The sequence below is a fragment of the Sorex fumeus genome, unplaced genomic scaffold (genome assembly GCF_029834395.1).
Source record: "Sorex fumeus unplaced genomic scaffold, SorFum_2.1 ptg000098l, whole genome shotgun sequence".
Lineage (NCBI taxonomy): Eukaryota > Metazoa > Chordata > Mammalia > Eulipotyphla > Soricidae > Sorex > Sorex fumeus.
Window position 1 is genome coordinate 59562505 of NW_026606155.1, and position 22681 is coordinate 59585185.

The 22681-nt window shown below is 34.4% G+C and overlaps 1 protein-coding gene and 1 non-coding gene across 7 annotated transcripts in view; both read left to right on the forward strand.

Moving 5' to 3' along the window:
- The window catches only part of RALGAPA1 (Ral GTPase activating protein catalytic subunit alpha 1), a 220919-nt gene that overhangs the window by 191102 nt on the left and 7136 nt on the right, over window positions 1-22681 (forward strand). For 5 of the 6 annotated variants that reach the window (XM_056133139.1, XM_056133142.1, XM_056133143.1 and 2 more), the window contains one exon: window positions 18392-18516. In XM_056133139.1, coding sequence (XP_055989114.1) covers window positions 18392-18516 — 125 coding nt within the window. Of the gene's footprint in view, window positions 1-18391; window positions 18517-19109; window positions 19141-22681 lie in introns of all 6 variants that reach the window. The other variant, XM_056133141.1, reaches the window with a different exon arrangement.
- Window positions 2724-2828, forward strand: LOC130042174 (U6 spliceosomal RNA). Its single transcript, XR_008795146.1, has one exon. It is a non-coding gene; the product is annotated as a U6 spliceosomal RNA (small nuclear RNA).

The following is a 22681-nucleotide window of genomic DNA, read 5'->3' on the forward strand; positions in this document are numbered from 1 at the left end:
TGGATTTTTTAGGCTTACTTTGTGAAATTCCATCTTCTTGAGACATTAATAGATACTACACTGAAGAAAATCCTAAGATGAAGAGATGTAACTTCAGATGAAAGCGCTAAACATGAACATTTCCATTTACACAGCAGTTACGAGCAATTTCCTTGCAATATTTTTATTGTGATAAAATATAAACAACAATTTATCATTTTTACCATTTTCTATTGAATCATGTTGTACTCTTAACTAAGCATATTCACACTGTTGAGAAACCAGCAGCACCATCTTAAATGAGATACATATTATTGACTATATTCCCCTTGCTGGACATTTATGTCCCCATAATATTTCTTTTATAGCTGGAAGTTTATTGGTCTAAATTCAGTCTGTTTCATTCCTTCTTCCCCCATCTCTAAATATGAGCAATTTCTAACTGTAAAATACTCCTAGACTTTGTTAATCAGAAGTAAAAATATAATCATCTTTTGGAAAAAGTTGCAAAGTTTTATATTTCAGATATTGGGGGAAATGGCTTCATACAGGCAGAATACTTGATTTTAATTTAATGAATGAATTTAATAATTTTAAATTCTAGCTAATTCTAGCTAGATGTTTCAATCTGCTGAAATTAGGTATGTCTTACAATTACAGAATAGCACACATTTCAAGAAATACTAGTCTTCAAGTGTATGATTTTGACAAATCTAGGTAAGTTCCCATTAAAGAAAAAGCATGCATTCTAAAGCAGATCAATGAAACTTAAGCAAAATTGCAAAGAAATTGAAATAGATGTGGACTTTGAAAACCTCCAAAGTTAGCGCTTTAATCCCTATAAGAGAAATGAAAGAGTAAAAGAATATGTAATAAACTCAATTATATTTGGATAATTGTTCTGCTGTGTCAGTTATCTTATGACCAGTAAAAGTACCCACTAAGATTCCACAGCATAAATTGTGCTCTTTATGATCATTAAATACAGTTCAAATTTTATTCTTGGGACATTTTTCTGTAACTATGAATCTAATGTTGTTCGGTAAATGAGAACAATATTGATTGTCATATGTCGCCCAAATCGATCATGCTGGCAGCCAGAATTACAGTAATCTGTCAGTATTGATGACTGTCTTTCAAGCTTTGAAACGTCTCCCTCACTTCACTTGTCATTTCTTGCATTACTTGTACTTGAAAAGCATTTTCTTGCAACCTCTGATTTTGTCAGCTACTTTTTCATGTCTCCTGTTCAGTTTGCTGGTTTGATCATGCAATTACAATTGAAACAGCAATAGGAAGGAAGACTAGGCAGATTCTAAGTAAACAGTTGACACTAAGAGGTATTTCAGTGTCATATTAACTATCATTATTAGTGCCAGTCAAAAGAATATCTTGGGGAGGGTTGCTTTTGCTCTTAATTTGTGTCTTCTGAGTTTGATGGGGTTTTTTGTTTGTTAGTTTTTTTGTTTGTTTTTAGTGTGAGGTTTTTTGTTGTTTCAAATTCTTGCTCTTTGTTTTTTGTTTTTTTGGGGGAAGGAAGATAATAATAATTCTGAAATATTAATTCCTTGGACCATTGATGTGTTTAGTGTTAGAGAACTAGCTTTACATGTGTGAGGCCCTGACTTCAATTACTGGCACCACCAAAAATAAGTTGGAAAGGCAAATTAATCTTAATCTTAGCTATTTTGAATCTATTCTTTAAATTAAAATTTAAAACAATCCTCTGATCCTGGGACATCTTGATTATAAGAATATTAAATATGTTGTGATATATGTACTTTTTGTGTCTAGGATTTATTATGCATAGAAATTTTCAAAAGTTACAGTATATAGTAATATACTAGAATACTCAAAAACCTCATCAATAGGTTATGTTTATATATGCGTCTTAAATATTGATTTTAAGGAATTGTGGACATAATTCTGGAAACTGGTGAGTCTGCAGAAATTACTTGGTAGACTTGATGTTGAAGTGTAGTGCAAAGACATCTCAGGTAAAATATTTTCTTTCTTTAAGGATTTTAAGTCTTTTAGGTCCTTAGTTGCTTGGATGAGACCCACCATGTTATAAAGGGTAGTCTGTTTTAAGTATCCTAATTTGAATAGTAATCACATCTTTAACAAAACCTTATAACACCATTTAAGACACTGTTTGATCAGGAGGCCAGAGCGATATTACAGCATGCTTTGCAAGCCTGTCTTGCATGCATTCAACCTGGGTTTCATCCCCAGCACCGTGTATGGCCCACTGAACACCAGTATTGATCCCTGAGTCTATAGCCAGGAGTACAGCTGAGTACAGCTGAGTGTACCCCCTGCAAAAAAAAAAAAATTACTGTTTGGTCAAAAACTCAGTATCATGACCAAACCAAGTTGTCATAAATTATCCATCTCACATATCCCATTTTTTATGTTTTTGTTTTTTATCCATATTATAAAATTGTTTGGGCTGGAGCGATAGCACAGCGGTAGGGTGTTTGCCTTGCACGCAGCCAACATGGCCAACCCGAGTTCGATTCCTCCGCCCCTCTCGGAGAGCCTGGCAAGCTCCCGAGAGTATCTCGCCCGCACGGCAGAGCCTGGCAAGCTCCCCGTGATGTATTCGATATGCCAAACACAGTAACAACAAAGTCTCCAATGGAGACGTTACTGGGCCCGCTTGAGCAAATCGATGATCAACGGGAGGGCCTTTACCTTTACCTTTTTATAAAATTGTTTGAGAAAAGTATATAAATCTAAATGTGTTCGCTTTGGCAGCACATAAAGTAAAATTGTAATGATACAGTGAAGATTAGCATGGCCTCTGAGCAAGAATGGCATGCAAATGTGAAGCGTTCTTTATTTTTCAGTAAAAATAATTCAAATGTTGTATAGTGATTAATAGCTTAAAATCTGTCAGCTTAAGAACTACACTTTTTTTTTCTGTCAGAAGTAATTAATGATCACTTACTTGGTAGTGGTAAAAATTTTGAGAAATGCAAGAACATGTCAGATGGCAATCTTGTTTTTAGTAGTACACTTGTAACTTAATGAGCAAAGTGTAATACAGACATTAATATTTTAGTGTATTATAGTGACAAAATGGCTCACTGGTTAAAGATAAAATGCTGAGAATTCTAAGGTAGAAGATATTCTGAGTCTGTAAATCAGGGAAGAATGTATAGAAAAATCTGAGTTTCAAATAAGTTATTTTTGAGTAGAGAGAATGCAGTATGTTTTTTATATAATTCATACAACATTTGGAACATTATGTGTATGTATATATGTCATTCTGAAATGTAATTCTAAAATGTTACTTTATACACATATAAAATTAAGTGGCATCTTTTTAAAAACACTGTTGCTTATTTTAATATTCTTTTGTACCAGACCAATATTATTTGATTTCTTCTAATCTGTTTAGATTTGACTTTTTCTTAAATGCCAGAATCGGGTTTCTGTTTAACTTTATCAGACAAATTACCACAAGTCAATGATCATTCTTCAATTAGTCACAGTTTGTAGTCCCTGCAGTTCTACTACTCAGATGTAAAGAATCTATTGCAAAAGTATGAGAGCCAAAACAAAATGAAATACAATTGATTGGCTTCACTAATGCAGTTTGCCTTTCATTATGGTAGAACATTATAAAACCTCTCAGGGAGGCTCATCGATATTGCTACCATATCATTCTTGAAGACAGTGAGTTTATTGAGAAACTACATAATTTTATGTAAAGACTGTCTTTGATATATTATGTCTTCAAAAGATAATATTGTTAAGTAAAAACTATAATTTATACATTAGTTACATTTTAAAATATGGAAGCTGATTGTTTGAAAATCAGTATGGGTTCACAAAACTATATACTAAAAATGCCAGAACTTTTTTAGCTGTAAAAAGACAACCAAACACAGGATTGTTCTAAGGGATTATGAGATTATCCACATGAAGCACTAAGCAGCTTGTCATGTTACAAGAGCTCAGAAAATGATTGTAAGTTGGTAATTGATGGTGTTATTATTATCCTCCATATCTATGCTAGAAAGTCTTCTAAGACCAAAAAAAAATTTTAAAAATCTACATATTCTAAAAGTCTAACAATGGGTCTTAACTTCTGTATTTCTTGTCTAGATTTTTTTTGCCTATGAACAACTCCCAGCTTTATACTTCTCACTGTAGTTTGTCAAACAAACTTTCATTCCTCCCTTTCTTTACCACACCCTTACCCTCATGTTTCACTACACTGACACTCAGGACACCATATGCGTGTCCATTTAAAATATACTTACTAGGGACTGGAGCAATAGCACAGCGGATAGGGCGTTTGCTTTGCATGCAGCCGACCAGGGTTCAATTCCCAGCATCACATATGGTCCCACAAGCGCTGCGAGGAATAACTCCTGAGTGCATGAGCCAGGAGTAACCCCTGTGCATCGTTGAGTGTAACCCAAAAAGCAAAATAATGAAAATAAAATAAAATATATTTATTATCCTTGGATGGCTTTATAGCTCAAAATTCCCTCTCTTTTCACCTAATATTATTTATTCTTCATGACCCAAATAAGATAATTTTGAAAAAATTATAGGATTTATTTTTCTGTGCATATTACGTATCTTTTTTTTAAAAAAATTAGATTTCAACATAATGCTACACATCTAGTGGCTAATTATAGTAAGACAGTGTAAATAGGACTGGAGTTATACAACAGTGGGTAGGGCAATTGTCTTGCACACAGCTCACCTGGGTTCAGTTGCTGGCACTCTATATGGTCCCCCAAACCCCCAAGAAGTAATACCTGAACAGAGACAGGAATAAGCCCTGAGCACTGCTGGGTGTGACCCCAAAAAGTACATTTTTTTTAAAATCGTGTTAATGGACTTATGGATGGATGGATTCCTAATAATTTTTTTCTCTTGGACAGTTGCTATTAATTTATTTGCTTATATTTTTTAAGTTTATTACAGGTTTTAATATCAGTTATTTTTGTTTTTGTTATAGTTTGTGCTTTTGTATTAGACTGCATTGCAACTATAAGAGCATGCTGGATAGGTGAATAAAGAAGAAACCTAGAAGCAAAAGAAATTGTCTCTAATACATAATAGCAAATGTAAACAAGTATTTTGTATTTTTACTGATTATCAGTTTATTTTTATTTTAGCATATGATAGTTTTGAAAGATTAGCTGTCAGCAAGGTTTTTTCTTTACTTCCATTTCTATGGTGGGGAGAGAGATGGGAGTTGCACCCCAAGAAGGAACAACCCAAATGCTTTATGGCAAGGAAAGTGGTAGCCACGGGAGAAAAAAGACAGAGGAAGGGATAGCTGTGGGGACCTAGATAATGCTGAGGCCTTCAGTTTTACTCTTGAATCTTGTGCCTCTTACATCTTTGATGCCACTGAGAGTTCCCAATCCCTTTAAACGCCATTTATTCTTCATACTTTTTTTTTGGGCTCACACCCAGCAGAGCACAGGGGTTACTCCAGGCTCTTCACTCAGGAATTACTCCTGGAGGTGCTCGGGGGACCATATGGGATGCTGGGAATCGAACCCCAATCGGCTGCATGCAAGGCAAACTCCCTACCCACTGTGTTATCGCTCCAGCCCCTCTTCATACTCATTTTTTATTTACAATCTATAGTTGTGGTGATTCATGCTTCTAGAGAAAGCTAATTATTTACATGTCTCACCAATGATACATTTCCAGGTCTTTGAACGGCTTACGGCCATTTGCCTACTGTATCAGTCATTTCAGGAGGGCCTCTCCAAAGACATTCTTACTTACCTGCAGTCTCCTCTGTTAGGAGCATTCATGACTGCTGTGCTAAAGGTACAAGCATTGCTACTGATAAAGTTTTTGCCAGAAAGCATGTAATTAAATACCTCCTTGGCCTGGATTTTGCTGTCAAACATTATGGTCAGTGTATACAAGCAGAATAATTACATAAGCAGGGATCTTGGATTTGTCTAATTCTCTTACAGCAGCCAATATATTCTTTATCACATCAGTTTTAATTTGCTCAACTGTTCTTTCTGAGGAATAGAAATATATGCTTATTGATCGTGTTGTTGGTATTTTGAGGGGAATTCTCAGTGATCATTGTAGAAATATTTTTACATGTATTTAAAAGGTCTTTTTTATTAAATCAAAAAAGTCTCTGGAATTGAGCCAGTATGTCTGAAAATAGCATTGTCTGTCAGCATTCTCTAGAAAATAGTCTTTTTTTAAGGTTTTGCGAATATGAAAAAAATAAGAATGACTTTTCCCACATTTGAGCCATGAATACTCATAAAAATTACTTCTGCATTTGGCCAACTCTATTAACATTCTGCTGTTTCTATATGTACTTTAAATTTTTTACTTTTACTGCCAAGAACTTAATAAACTAATGGCAAATATAAATAATAAAAATGGTAATCTTCACTTCCAAAAAAGGCCTTTTGTAGTTAAATTTTCAGACATATTGATTCATTGTCATATTAACCCATTGTTTTGGAGGGTGGAGTCACACTCCTAGTATGGTCAATGGATCATTTACTGTACGTGGATCTGAATCAGTGTTAAAACCGCAGTCACATCCATGCAAGGCAAGTGCCTTTACCTCTGTACTATCTCTCCAGCCCTATATATCTACATGTTTCCTGTCTTTCCCGTTAACTCTTCTTTGACTACCTGATCTATAGGGGCCATTATGAGGGAAATTCTTGGAGTGAAAAAAAGGATTCCCTGATTTCAAAAAAACCTCCTCTAGTGCGTGAGGGAGAAGGACAACTCTGGAATGGAGGGAGAGTGGGAGAGATGGGGGAGGAAGGAGGAAGGCGGGAGGAAAGCAGGACATACATTCTGATAGAGTGCAGTAGTCATGATATCTGCACAGTAGGGTGACTAAGGAGATTACTTAAAATAGGAAAGGGAAAGGAAAAAAATGCCAATGACTCTACTGGGGAAAACTGATTCTTTCTGCTAAAGTAGTCAAGGAGAAGGAAAACCAATATAAATTTACAGTGTTACACAAAACTATAACAACCAGTATCTAAAGGTGACAGATTCTTCTAGATTTTGTGTTGGTTTTGGTTTGGGGGCCATACCTGGCAGTGTTCAGTTCTTACCACTGGCTCTGTGCCTATGGATCACTCCTGGTGGCACCTTGGGTACCATGTACCACGCCTGTGACAAAACCCATCAGCTGTGTATAGACACCCTACCCGCTATGTTGTCTTACTGGCCCCTGTTTTGTATAATTTTTACTATATGAAAGCCATTGTAAGCAAAGATGAGTAGCAAAACACAACTTTAAATGTATTACTTCCCTTTTCTAATGAAATAAAAAAATATGTTCATGACTTTTATAGTTTATTTTTATAATTATTAGTTGTACAGCAATGCTAAGTTAATAGCAGTAATAAGTAGTCCTCCTTAATGAAATGAAGAATGTCTAAGCATTTTATAATATTTGTACTTAGGTGCCATTTAAATAATTTTCAAATGTTCATAATTCTTATTTCAATATATTCCTTGCTTTTTAACAAGCCCTTTTTATGCTGTAACTAATTTTATACGTTTTTGTTCTTCACACATCATTTACTTTTAGGTTATTGATGAAGTACTTGTACATTAGCTTCTATCGAAAATAGCAAAGTAAAAGAGAGCACTGCCACCATCTTATCTGTTTTGTCAAATCAAGTGTGACAGTGTGGTCCTTATGCCAATCCCAACAGTTGTGTCTTATCATAGTACACCAGAAGGAAGATAGAGAACTCTGTTTGGGCTGGGCTGTTTCCTAATCACAACCCTTGAATTTCTCTACTTCATCTGAATTAACGTCTCATCTGGTCTAGAATAGGGATTTTTTTTTTGATTTCTTATTAAATTAACCTTATGTTGTTGTTAGGAATAAGGGTGCATTAATATGGTCATGTTTTTATTCACCACATTTACTACATAACATTCAAGTCATTTCTACTCTGCTTAAATATGAATACAACTGTAGATTCAGATGCTCTATGGGGGGTTTCAGACAGCAAAGAGTGAAGGATGTAAAGCCAAATTTGTTCTCTAAACTTGTTTGATATAGGAATTGAAATGCTTTTAATCCATTTTTTTACAGAATATAAGGGGGTTTGCTGTTGAATTTTTAATAACTCAATAATGAAATTAAAATTACGTGGGTCACAAATCTCCCTTATTTTCTTCTGTTTTTCCTCTCAAACACTAGAATACATCCTATTGAAATCTTAACTTTTGCCTGCCAAACCACTGTTACCGTCCATCTGTTCATGCCAATTGTAAAGAAGGTTTGATTTTAGTGAAGCTTTGCATTTCACATAAGGTATGTGAAGTGAAATTTCACAAGGGACATGATGGATCCTGATTCTTAGTGATAAACCTTTGGGGCCATCAGGGTTGGCATATGGTCCAGTATGATATGAAGGCTTGGGTTCCCTGGCTTCACTTCTTTGGCGTGAAGCTGATAAAACCTGGCTCTTGAGTATTATTTCACTGGACACCAATCATGGGCAGCAGGAACTGCCCATTTAACTCTCTGTGGGAAGGAAGCCCAGAGAGCATTCACAATGGTACCATTGTCGAGTCACAAACTGCTCTGAACAGCTTGACAGCACTAGGGAGGAGGGGAAGGGGTTGCTTTACTAATTGCTGTTCAGAAAAGAGAAGGAGCAAAAATAGCTGTTGGAGAACTGATGTTTCTACATTTACTTACTCTCTTGATAGGAGTGTTGACTTCTATTTAGCACATACCTACTATCAAAAAGAAAGCAAATAAATATATTTATGTAACCACCTGTAGTGATTATTTGTTAACATACCATTATCTATTTTCAGACCACCAAATTATAGCAGAGCAAAAGTCGGTTTGGCTTTGTGATATTTTGTGTTTGTATTTTTTTTTACTTTATTTTTAGAATTACATAATAGAAAGTAGATTTAAACTCCCATAATTTTTATATCTGATAAAGTTTAAGGTAGCATGCCTGAATTTTCTCATATTGGACTTGTTAGAATTCCCAAATTTCATCTAAATACATATATATACATATAAACTATATTAACATAGAAATGTAAGTTGATTTTAGCATTGCAATTGTGAATGATTCATTAGAAATAAATTAGAATATCCTAAGATTATATATTAGCTTTCTCATTTAAATAAGTATTTGATAGCTGTAATTCATAGTTGCCCCTCTAATGAAATTAAGTTTTGGTTATCTTTTAAAATGTGAGGATTTCTTTTTATGAACTATTATATGCCATGATGCTTATTTAAACACTACTTTGGGTCTTGGCATTTTTATTCTAGTCAATCTGAATCAAGCAATTGGGCATTCCAGTATAATTAATGATCTGTAATCCTTAAAAATATATATTAAAAAGTTTATCACCAGTCACCAGGATCCTGACCCCATGGGCTATTTTTATAGGTGATTTTTTTTTCTGTTGTACTTAAGTTGACTAAATAATATTAGCATATTGTAAATTATGCAACATACCCTTTATAGGGGACTAGGGAGAGAAATTTTAAGAAAATATTCTTAATCTATACATTTTTTAAATGGAACACTCTTGCCTAATTGGAGAAAAACCAAATGCAATTATACAGAATTAGCAAGCCTGTAAAATTTACTAGTATTCCATCTCCTCATGTTCCCTTAAATGATTTTAGTATAATGGGCACCAGTGCAATATTTCAAAAACAGTAATTCATTGAGTTTTTTTTTTAACTGCAGAATAGATTATATTTAAGTCAAGATTAATGGGCAGATTTTGATGTTAAAGTCCAGTCTCTAAGTCTATCATTCCCTACGGGCATATAGTGCATTAGTTTAAGCGAATATACTGCTTATCATAGATTCTATGACACTGTCTTAAATGACAGTTTGCTGTATTTTGTTACTCCCAACCATGATAATAAAATCACTTTTTGGTACTCCTAATAATTAGAGCATTTAAACAAAATCTTAATTTAGTTAGTGCACATTTATTTAGAGATAAAACTTAAGTAATTGTACACTGTAAAATTTTACTTATTTAGTTGGGTTTTTTTTTTTCCATTTTGCAGTCTTTCTGACAAGGATCAAGTTTAGAATTTAGTTCAAGTACACACATTCAGTCCCTCAACTTTAATGCACTGAAATTTTTGTTCCCCATAAAGAATAATACAAAGTGATGGTTTTTGGCCTCCCTCAATATTTTTTTAAAAATCTTATTCTGATTCTAATGATTCTTTTTTTAAAAAAAGAATGTTATCAAGAATTAGAGTATGAAATTTTATTTTACTTTCATTAAATCTTAAATCCAGATAACTTGGTTTTAATGTTTTTCTTCACATTTGCCTTTCAAGAAAATAGAATGCAAACATACATATGTGTGTGAGTATGTATGTATATATATTTATTTGGTAGTCATGTTAGTGATTTTTGGAAACCACCCTAATTATTGGATTATTGAATTAGAAGGATTTTCAGAACCTGTATGTGGGTTTTAATTTTTAATCCTATTTATGTATGATTAATCTTTTTAAATACATTTACATGAACTTAGGTAGAATTGGGCTTATCAACTTTTTACTTAGTTTTCATTTAGTAATTGACTGATTTATGAGCAATTATATAGGGTTCAAATTTTATTCAACTCCAGCTTTCAATAATACGACTATCCTCACACTGCCTTAGCACCTGTTATGGATTTTGAGTCATCTGGCAGCCCATGGGACTTAGATAAAGAAGTACCAGGTGTCCTGCCTGTCTCCTAATTGAGACGCAGTGAAAACAATATAGACTTGGCAGTATGGTTAAAAGGATGGATTAAAGCCCAGCTTTGTCTACTCTGACAAATCACAGCTTTTCTTTCATGGTGTAGATAGTATCAACTACTAAAGAATTTCATTAATACACAACATCACAAAGTAAATAGAAAAGAGTTCGTCATAACCTGTTGCACATTTCAAAAGTTTCTGTAAATGTAATTCAAATAATCAATGTTAATACCAAGATTCATTCTATATTTAGGATCTTTTTTACTGCATTAGAGCTAGAGTGCACAATTCTTAAACTGGCCACTGTAGTCAAGAAATAGTATTTACCTGGACTTTATAAGAATCATTTGTTTAATTTCACCTTATATTTTATAAATGAGCAGTGCCTGTTAGTCCTTGGGGCACTTAATTATCTTTCATGTTCCAGTAAAATACATTTTTCCTCTATATTTCAGGATAATTAGATGTTCTGGAAAAAATATATCTGTCCACATGCTATATCTCAAAATTCTTTTTTCCCCATGATTCAGTGTGACAAGGTATTTGAAGACCTTGTAGAACAAAAGAGCTAAATAGAGCTTATTTTCTCATTGTAGAGCATGCCAAAGATTCTAACTGCATTGGCTATTGTGGAATATATACTTTTTAAAAAACTATCAGTCTTAGAATTTAAACTAATACTCATTATATTGACCATCCTTGAGCTAAACTACCTCTTAAACTTCTTTTGCTACATACAAAACCCAGATCAGTGAGATTGACTAGTTCTGGAAGGAGCAGGTCTTTCCTAGACCTGGTAAATGACCCTGGTTGAGGTCCAAAGTCAACTAGTCTGCACCTATGTTTTTCCCAGCAAATAAATCGATTTATGTTCTCCATCAAAGCAAGACTTATTGCTGAGAAACATTTTACTGATTTTCTCAGTATGCTGAAAATGATATTGGTAAGTGTCTTTTTTGTAGTTCAGACTGTTCAAAAATATTTGTGGTAAATGTTGTCTTGGGAACTGTCTTCTCAAGATAGACTTTTAAAAAACCTAAAATAGGACGAGGGGTGTTGCTCACCTCACAGGTGCTAGTTCCCTAGGTCTGAGCCTCAGCCTGACTGCCTAAATATTTACATCTCCAAAGTATTTTTTCAGGAGTTTGTATCCTCTCTGTTTAGATCAGGAGCTGCATCCAGCAGGGTGTGGGAGTAGGGGTGCTGAGGAGTGCTTCTGACAGTGCTGGGTCCGCAGTATGATGCAGTGCTGAGCCTCACATGAGCCTGGACTCTACTGTTTGATTTATCACTCTGCCCTTGTTGTCTCTGTTCTTCATTTGAACTGAAGCGTTTTGAAAATATGCGTGCCTGTCCTGAACCAGCATGGTGACAGTTGAGTGCAGGGAACTGAGGTTGCAGGACTGCGCAGATCCTGTAGTGTCAGGGATCAAATCAGGCCAAGCCACATGCCTTATACCACCCTTGTGCTAACTCTGTGACCCCCTTGAACTTCTTCATTTGGGAGGTAATTAACATTTTTGAGGCAGTACACATTTCTGTTTCCTTGCTAGATGTAATATGCTATACCTTACAAAGATGTCTACACTAGACTGTATTTCACTTTTTCTTCAAAGAAGGTGAATTAAATCAGTGGTGGAAATTGAGTCAAACTCTCTAAATTCCACCTTGGGAAAGTCCCGACTCTCCCTCTGCAGAGTCCAGTTAGGATGAGAGGAAGGGGACTCTCTTTACATAGTTTTCTAATCAAACCAACTTAAACGATCCTTCCATTATAATCGACAGTCGCTGAGTACTGCTGTTTCCTGTGTTAGGGGCTGCCAGTGAAAAGATAAAAGGACAGCCTCTCCTCCCATGACATCGTTCTCCCCATTGGTTTATTAGGAGAGCAAACATAAGGGAAAGGCACAACTGGTGTGTAACAACGGGCTCTCTAGAAGCAGGGGGTGGCCAATTTCTGACAGTTGGTGAATTGTATGATATGAGACCTCCCACTAGAGTCAATCTCAATCCACTAGCCATCTTCCAAACTTTGTGATGCCTAATTTAAGTATCTTTAAAATTCTTAACCATAGTGTCAACAGCTGTAATCTGCATAGTTTAACACATAGAAGTGGCACATACCACCGGTGGCTCACAATTGGAGGTGACAGTACAAATCGCATTGCTAGCATCACTGTAACTGGAGGGGTTTTTTGTTTGGAGTATTTTTGTTTTGATTTTTGGTGCTTGTTTGGGGATGGGGTTTTTTGTTTGTTGCAGGTAGGGCGTTTGCGTTTCACACAGCCAACCCGGGTTCGACTCCTCCACCCCTCTCAGAGAGCCCAGCAAGCTACTGAGAGTATTCCGCCTGCACAGAAGAGCCTGGCAAGCTACCTGTGATGTATTGGATATGCCAAAAACAGTAACAGCAAGTCTCACAGTGGAGACGTTACTGGTGCCCGCTCAAGCAAATCGATGAACAGTGGGAGGACAATGCTACAGTGCTACAGTAGTTGTTGGGGTGGGGAGCGGGGGGATTCCATACCAAGCTGTTCTCAAAGCTTAGTCCTGGCTTTGCTCAGGGATCACCTCCTAGAGGGCTCAGAGGGACCATATGGGATGCCAGGGATTGAAGCCGTGTATAAGGCAAGAGCCCTATCTGCTATACTATCTCACCGGCCTATTCAGTGTGTTAGAACTCAAAAAAAGTTTAAGTCAAACAGATCTTTCCCTCTTCCTCTTACTGTTGTGGTATCATCAGTATAGAGAATGAAGATGAAATTCTCAAGTGCTAAAATTGGGTGGGGGGATATCATAGAAATATGAATATAGGCAAATATTTATTAAATCAGGAATTCTGAATGGGCCATAAGTCTTTTTTTTGGTCATGCCCAGCAATGCTCAGGGGCTAGTCCTGGCTCTACATTCAGGAATTATCCTGGCAGTGCTTGGGGACCATATGGGATGCCAGGGATCAAACCTGGATCAACACCATATGTAAGGCAAACACCCTACCCACTGTACTACCTCTTCAGCCCCTTGGGTCATAAATCTTAAAGGTCACCATACTCAAAGATACAGATATAAACACTGTATACTTTTGCCTTAACTTAATAAGGAGCCAATAGTGTTTCTTTTCTTTTTTTTTTTTTTTTTTTTTTTTTTAGGAAATGTAACAGTAAGCCTAAATTTAAGCAGAAATTAAAGTGTTGTCTGTGGTGTTTACAGTGACTCCTTTTTTGAGTTAAATATAAGATATTTATATTTTATATTTATTCTTGCCACGTATAATGTACATTTTCATTTATTTGAGACTAGTCACAAATAATACTTGATTTTACCCAGCATACTTGTATGACTGGAAATCAGTGATCACAAAACTGCAAGCCTTTTCTCAGCATAAAAGAGGTTCAAAATTATATGGTATTACTAAGAAAATTATTGTAGAAAAGGAGGGATTGTTACTTCTTTAAAATCGAATCTACTTTTTTATTTTCCCACAATGTTTGTGACACTAAGAAACTAAGGTATTAATAAACCTTCTGAAGTATCTTCATATTATGTCCATTTTTCCCAAGAGAATCAGTTTCCTTGCTTTAGAATAAATCAGAGATCCAATTATACATACTCTATATAAGAAATGTCATCAAAGAGTATTTGCCCATGAATACAAATATATTCCTCAAGCTAACGTTAAAAATTGTCCTTAGAGAGGGGCAAGAGCAGTAGTACAATAGGTAGGACATTTTCCTAGCATGCAGCTGGTTCAATATGGTCCCCCAAGAACTGCCAGGAGTAATTCCTGAGTGCAGAGCCAAGATAGAAATATAAGCTGCTGTTGCCAGTATAGATGTAAGAAGACTTTTGGGTTACTCTCTTTTTTATATCCCTTATCTCAGCATTCATCTAGCAAATAGAGGGGATGTGTGTCTACATTTAATATTTGGATGAACTATTACACAGGGAATTCATCTATATTTTCCTAGGATGTAGCTAAAATTGAAGCCCACTTTCTTGACAGTTGATTTAGACCCCAAATGCCATCAGTAATTTTGCATGCTTAAAATAAAACTCTGTAAAATAAATAATGTTAAACTTGGTATTTATGAAGCACAGATTAGGTTCAAATTATTTTTATGCTATAGAAAATGTTTAGTTCGCTTCATTATTTTTGGAATAGTCAACTCCTTCTCCCCTTTTACTGCTATTGCAGAAAGTGGAAGGAAGGATTAGTGGATAATTATATTGCTGCGATTACAGCACCTGTGTGTTATTTCTTTTGATTGGCTAGTTGTGTATTAAAGATTCCTACCAGCTAAAAGTCTCCCTTATCAAATGTTTTTTATTAGCTGGTTTTGGCTTGGGTTGTTTTAAATTTACAACATAAGTCTGCTTAATTTGATTTAAACCTTAAATTTTGTTCTGAATTTTTGTTTAGTCTTTTTTTTAATCACTCACCTATTTTTTTTTTAATTTCAGTGGCTGTATATACTCGCAGTAGGAATATGGCTTGATCTGTCTTGTTGCTAGTCATCATGTTTGTGTATGCCACTCAATTTATAGTTACTAATAACTCTTCCCTAGAGAGCTGCCTTTTTTAAGGAATAAGTGTCTGACTTATAATAGAGATATAGGAATTAACTGCTTTAGATTGTTGTTCTCGTTCCAGATGCTAATAGCACTGTTGGGAACTTTATTATTATCTCCATCACAAATTCACCTTGACTCAGGACTATGGGTTAAGTACTTAAAAGTTCATTATATCTTTCATATATGTTTTCCAAGGTAAAAAGGGGGACAGATATTTGAATACTATAGATTAGATTGATTTGCCTTAATTTGGCTAATTAAACTCAGAAAATCATAATTTTTGGAAGTTGAATTTATACCTTAGATTGTTACTCCCTAATTAATTGACAAAAATACCCCCAAAGGGAAATGTTAGACATTACCCTGTCTTAAAATATTTTATAAGCATTACAGCTTTTTATTTAAATTTAACCTTGATTTGATTTTCCTTCCCTATTCCATCTAAACTTGACTATTTAAAATTTCATTTTAAGAAACATGATTTTCAGTGTTCAAGATTTTTAAGATGATTGTATTAAATATGTTGTGTTTTTATATAAAATAAATGTGTAATATCTGGATAATTTTTGTTTTATAGGGTTTCTTTGAATTTTATAAATATACATTTGTGCAATGAAATAAAATCACACTCAGAAATGTATTTTATCTACATATTCATTTTCTTTAATAAATTTTATTACATTGGAAATACTCTCCCTGCTTTAAAAATATTAACATTTGCTTTCTTTTTGTGTAAACTCTAAGTATAATAAGATAAAGTAAAATATTTCATTTATAGGCCCTCTGAAAGTAGAGCATTTTAAAAGCAGGTAGGAGTCTCCACCCTACTTTTCATGAAGCATTTTACCCATTCAAGCAGACTTTTAAAAACAGCTTGTTTTGATAGCAGACTGTTCTCCTGTGGGCCTTCAGCCTTTGCTTCCTGGCAGCACCTTTGGTGCGAAAAGAGAGTGATCAATTGGGAGACTATCAGTGCCAGCATGCATAGAGTGATAAGTTAACACACCACTGGGAATTTCTAGGGCCCACCAAGATACTTCACTTCTAATGTGCTAACAAGCTCATTTTTCTACCTCTTGCCTCTTCAGTTATTTTTTTTCTCAGAAGAGCTTAGAAGTTGAGTGCATCAGGCATAATGAAAAGCTCTGTAGGAGGGAGAAGCAATAACCCCATTTTTCCCTTTTCAGCCAAATAGAAAATTAGTTTCTGGTAATACACAAAGGCCAGTATTTTTTGTACAAGGGGCACTGCTGTGAATCAAAGGACTCTATTAACTGCAGAAAATTCGGCAGCTGTGAATCTCCCCCAATGAAAAAAAGTACTTTCCAACAAGTTGTGAGATATGTGCTATTATTTAGATTGAACCATCAGTTTCATCCTCTTCCATTTATAACTACATACCCTCTTTTAAGAGTGTGCTATATTACTTTCCTATGTTAACACTAAAAAATGTCTATAATATTACCCCATAAAATCCTTTTTATCAATCATTTTAATAAAGCATCTTGTCCTGTTGTTACCCATTTCAGAAGTAAAATTCTTTGGAAATTCAACCCAGGGTGCAGAATTGAAAATAATGAATTGCAAGGAATTTGGAATTCAGAATATTACCAATATTTGATGCATGAAATAAATTGTAATACAAGAAGAGAATCCTTAAGCCATTTAGAAAGCAAAAGACTTAACAGTCAAAGTCAAGTACCTAATGGATATAGTCTTAACCTTTAACTCTTAGGCTTCTTTCCTTTTCATAATCAATAGCCTTTTTGTAAATGTAATTGTTTATGGTCTCTCCTTCTGAGTTACTAAATGTTATATGTATCAAAAATTTTTTATAATCTGGATTATAGTCTCAGTCTACAGTTGCTAGAATCGCAGTACTACAGTAATTAATTGAATTTCATTTTTTCAAAACAAGAGTAAGGAGTTTTGAGGTGAAGGTATTAAAATGGGCTTTTAGGGAAAAAAATTCAGTGAAGAAAGAAGACCCAACCGGCAAATTTTTATCTTTTGTGATTATTTAAGTGTCTTGCTTAAAGCCTATCAATGTGGCACATTGAGTACAGCAGGAAAACTTTGAAAAGTTGTAGAAGAAAGGTTAACTGATTTCTCAGTTCAGGAACTGTACAACGTGAAGTCAGCATGTGAGTTTTTCCTGATAATTGTATGTTGCTGCCTGCTGCTCTACATTTTGACAGCCATTTCCATAGTTGCTCTCGTGAACAACAGATATATTCTCTCCCTTTCTCGCCCTCTCTGGGCTAACAGCACAATCAGGCCTGCTGAAACAAGAAGCCTGGAGTGGGTTGTTCAAAAGCAACAACACTTCCAGGTACTGGTTGCTTGTCAATAATATCAAAGAAGAAAATGTGGTGAAAGGGAAGTACAGTATTTTTCTGTCAGTGTCAGTGCCCTGTAGATGCTTTGTTAGACACTATTTAGGAGTCCTGTGGACTCTTTGCAGATATTCCTGCTTGTTTCAGTGTTATAATTGACAAAGTAATTTTTTTTTTCTGACAGATCCAACTCTGTGTTTATCTTACTGCATGGAGTTATTCAGGATTATAGTGACATTAGTGTGTCATTCAAAATGAGAACAATTTGTTGTGGAAGTTCAGGGATTTCAGGGGACAAAAAATTGATATTCAGGAATTTTCAGAATCTTTACAAATGAAAATTTTCAGACAATATTTTAAGTGGCTTTATGGTAATATTATGGCTTTTCAGTAAATCTGCAGATTGAACTGAATAACAAGATAAGAAAAAGCTAAGCTGAACCACCTTTCTGAAGAAAACCATTAACTTTTGTCTAACAGTTTAGTATTATAATTTTTTTCTAATGTCTGTGTTAAGGCTTCCAGTTATAATTATTTCCTGCAGAGTTAACTTGTGTTAGATATTTAGTTAAATGTTAGCTTTAAAAACTATTTTTACTCTTTAAAAAGCACTTTTTATGTGTGCAAGAGTAGTTAAAAAAAATCTATTAAGAAATACTCATTTAACAATCACAGTAGGCCTTTTATGAGATTTTTTCTTTTTTGATATAACCTGCATTTAAGTTCATCCTTAACTAAAGGAAATCAGCTATGAGGAGAGAGCACGGTACCTGCAAACAATTGTCCAGCACCATTTAGAACCGACGACATTTGAAGATTTTGCAACACAGGTTTTTTCTCCAGCGCCCTACCATCATCTACCATCTGATGCTGGTAAGAATGAAAGCAGGTATTAGGTACTTGTCATTCTTAGAACTTGAAATGCAATACCCTTTTCTTCTGAAATCACCTAATATAATTTGAAAAAGAAAAAAACTTGAATAAAATTTCAGTCGTTGAAGTACAAACATTTTTATCATTTTATATTTGAATTTGGCCTGTCAATTTGATTTATACTGTTACCTAAATGCAGTTTCTTTAAAAGTCAGCATCTTTTAAAAATACACTCGCCACATTTTATCTGAGCCACATTTTATAGGTGGTGACTTTTGTTTTATGGCTTAGTTACTGAACTGTCTGCAAAATAAACAAGTTACCTTCTCTCCTCAACTTTGGAAGATCCAGTTGTATAGCCAGAATATCACTTTTATCATCTCTAATTTACTAATAAAGCTGAAGTAACTGATCTAGAATTAAAAGAACTTGGTAAAATAGATTATAATGTTTAAATATTTTGAGAGGGTACTGCATTTTTTATAACTAATTTTGAATAAATCAGTAAGAAAGTAAATGACTCGTGGCCTTCCTTTTCTGTACTACTTTGCACTCCTTATGATTGTTTCATTTATTTTATTTTCCCTCTTTAGATCATTAAATATCAGTTCTGTTTATCTGAAGGTAAGACAAAGTGTCAACCAAAACACCCCTTGTTCTTCCTCTACTTTCTTTTTTTAAAAATTAGCAAGGACTAAGTTTGTAACTCAAACACTGAACAAACTTAACACTGCCCTGGTTCATACTAAACATTTCAGATATTGTCACTAAATTTCTTCCAGAATTATACTTACTAACCCAGGTCTGCATGAAACACTAACATTGGTTCTGGGATAAAAATAATAACTAATATAGAGTACTTGGTTGAAACTAGTTATACCCTGTTGTATTGGCCTTTTTAGTTTCCCAGCATGAAAAGTCTTACTACTGAACTAAATTGGTGTGTATTTGTATTTTGTGATGTGTTGCGTTGTTACTGGGCATCTAGGTTTATTTCTGTGCATTCACTATTGTATGTGCCTTGCACTGTATTAGGCTCCTGACATACACAAATGACTTGCGATAGGTTTCAAGGAAAGCAGAAAAAAGAATACAGTATACTTGAAGTTCATCATAATAAGCCTTCAAATACTCATTATGTTGTATGTTTTCTTTATGTTGAAGTTAAGTTTTACAGGCACTGTACTCTTCTGTGCTAATTGAAAAAAATTACTTAATTGAGACTTGGTCAATGAAATAAAAACATCCAATTAAATTAATTTCATTAAAACTACTTAGTTGGCTGTTACAAAAATAACTAAAAAAAAAAACTTAGAGCCTTTCAGTTCATTTTAAAAGCATGGCAAAAGGCAATTACATTAGACTAGGTTGAGTCTTCTGAAAGGGTGGTATAAAAGTCTTAAGATTTAGTTTGGTTTGTTGGCACTATCTAAAATCCCTTAGTTTGGTAAAGAAAAAGATTTAAAATGAAGATTGAAAAATACAGGAATGAAAATATAAAAACTAAGTATAGCTGAAATTTTCATTTTTAATAGTAGAGAGTGCTCTAAAAATATCAGCCATGCTATTATAATAGATGTAAATAACACTTTGTATATCATAAAATTAACCATAAATTTTACAACTAAAAAGGACTGATAACAGGATTGTAATAAGTTTAGCTATTATCCTTAAATTTATAAATTCTGGGACCAGAGAGATAGTACAGCAGGTAGGGCATTTACCTTGCACACAGCCAACCTAGGTTCAATCTCTAGTACTCCATATGGTCCCCCAAGCACCATCAGGAATGATTCCTCCTGAACACAGAGCCAGGAGTAACTCCTGGGTAATGCCAGGTGCGCCTCCCCCCCCACCAAAAGAATAGAAATTCTGTCAACTTTCACTTTAAATTGCTTATCAGTTGGAATTCTTTATCTTCCTCCTCTTAATGTCTTTATATTTTCAGCTTATCCTTCACATTTAACCAGGAATAAAATTCCTGACCTTTTAAGACACTAAATCAAGGTGTTAATATCAACCAAATCAGAGTAAATCAAGGTTGTAATATCAACCAAGTCAAAACTGTTGCCTTTATTTTTAAAGATTTTCTTTCTTCAACAACTCTGTACCATAAAACTAGTGGTTATCTAAATAGTAATGAAAATTTCACATAAACATAACACTGTGACAGGTTAATTTCGGTTTGTTTTCTAAATTGTCTTTGCTTTTAGGAACCATTAGAAATGTACACTCTAATTCTTTCAGTAGGGGCTTCATGCAGCAGAGCTGTGCATGCACTGTCAGGAATGGAACTCAAAGCCTTGCACTGGGTACGGTCCTCCACCTTGAGCACTATCACCCTTGCCTCAAGCACCGCAATTCTTTAAAAGGGTATTTTTACTTGTAAATAACTTATTTCAGGATTACTAGATATACCCGACATTTCTGTTGCAGATTCAAAACTTACAAGAGAGATTTTTATCAGAGTAGTTAAAATATCAAGACAATAGAATAAAAATATTTACTGTACTTATAGTAATAGCACAGCGGGTAGAGCGTTTGCCTTGCACACTGCCAAACCCTCTCGGAGAGCCCGGCAAGCTACAGAGAGTATCCCGCCTGCACGGCAAAGCCTGGCAAGCTACCCGTGAGGTATTCCATATGCCAAAAACGGTAACAAGTCTCACAATGGAGACGTTACTGGTGCCCACTGGAGCAAATCGATGAACAATGGGAGGATATTGTGCTACAGTGCTACATAATAACAAAAACATTATGGTGTCTACAGAATTATATATTGTTCTTCCAGTCATCTCAAGTTTTAATTTTACTATTATAAGCCACCCCATACATAAATTACTCCCTTTAAAGTTCAAAGTCTGAGAGAGCAATAAGCCAGGTAATAGCAATATGGATTTGAGTTATGTTTTTTGCAAATAGTAATAAACATAAATAGAATAAAATTTTATTATTTATTAAAATAAGTAAATATACAAATATATAAATAAAATAGTGTGAATTTGTAAAGGTTTTTTTTTAACATAATGGTCAAGTTTATTTGTCCCTGGAGATTGTAAATAAAAATCAACTTTAAATTTTGCATATGTAGCCCATGAATATGAAATACTTATCAAGACAAATATAGTAATTTCTAATTAAGTTTTAAAGAAATGCAATATGATAATCGTACAAAGACTATCCTCTATTCTTTCTATCTAGTAACATGGAAAATAATTAAATTTTAAGTTTTGTTTAACTTGATTCAATATTAATAGTATTCTACCAACTGCAATCTAAAAAAATAATTTTTCCATATAATTTTACTAGTATTTAGATGCGGAAAATACGTTTGATGTATCTAGATGATCTGTGAATTTTATAACTGTATTTTCTCAAAATGGATTCTGTCTCTGACAGTAGATTGATACTTAAGGGAAATTAATTTTATCCCTGAGGTCATTGAGGGAGATATTGTGATGTCACACTTACTTGATCTGCCATAACTATATTAAAACATTATTAGATTTTTCTTGTTCTTTATTTTTAAAAAAATTACAGGAAAATATCCCTTTATCTTTGTCAGGCATATGCGTGGAAAATATCCAAAGTTTTACAGTGACTTTCTTTTTTACCTTTTTTATGTTTTGCAAACACCTCTTCTCTAACTCGATAAACTTCAAAACGAAATTACTTCACTTTGTGACCAGATTACATAGGTAGTTAAAGCTGGATATTTTCCCCTAACATTATATTGCCTCTTCAAGTCAGGTGGGTTTTTGGGGCATTTTTGTTTATTTGTTGGTTGGTTTGGTTTGGTTTTTTAATAAAAGAATTCTAAAATGCCAGCAACCAAAAACAGGATCCTGTTTGTTTTGTTCATTTGTTTTTGGTTTTTGCTTTTTGGGTCACACTTGGTGTTGCTCAGGACTTACTCCTGAATTTGCACTCAAGGACCACTCCTGGCATTGCTTAGAGGGGACCATATGGGATGCCAGGGATGTCGGCCACGTGCAAGGCAAGTGCCCTATCTACTGTACTATCTCTCTGACTCTACAGGGATCTGTTTTCCTGAAACTAAACAATATTGAAGTTAGCTTTTTTAATTTCAGCATTAAAACGGTGTGCCCATAATTTGCCCAGTATTATCCTTTTCACTGTTACAACCATAATTTTTTTTATTGGG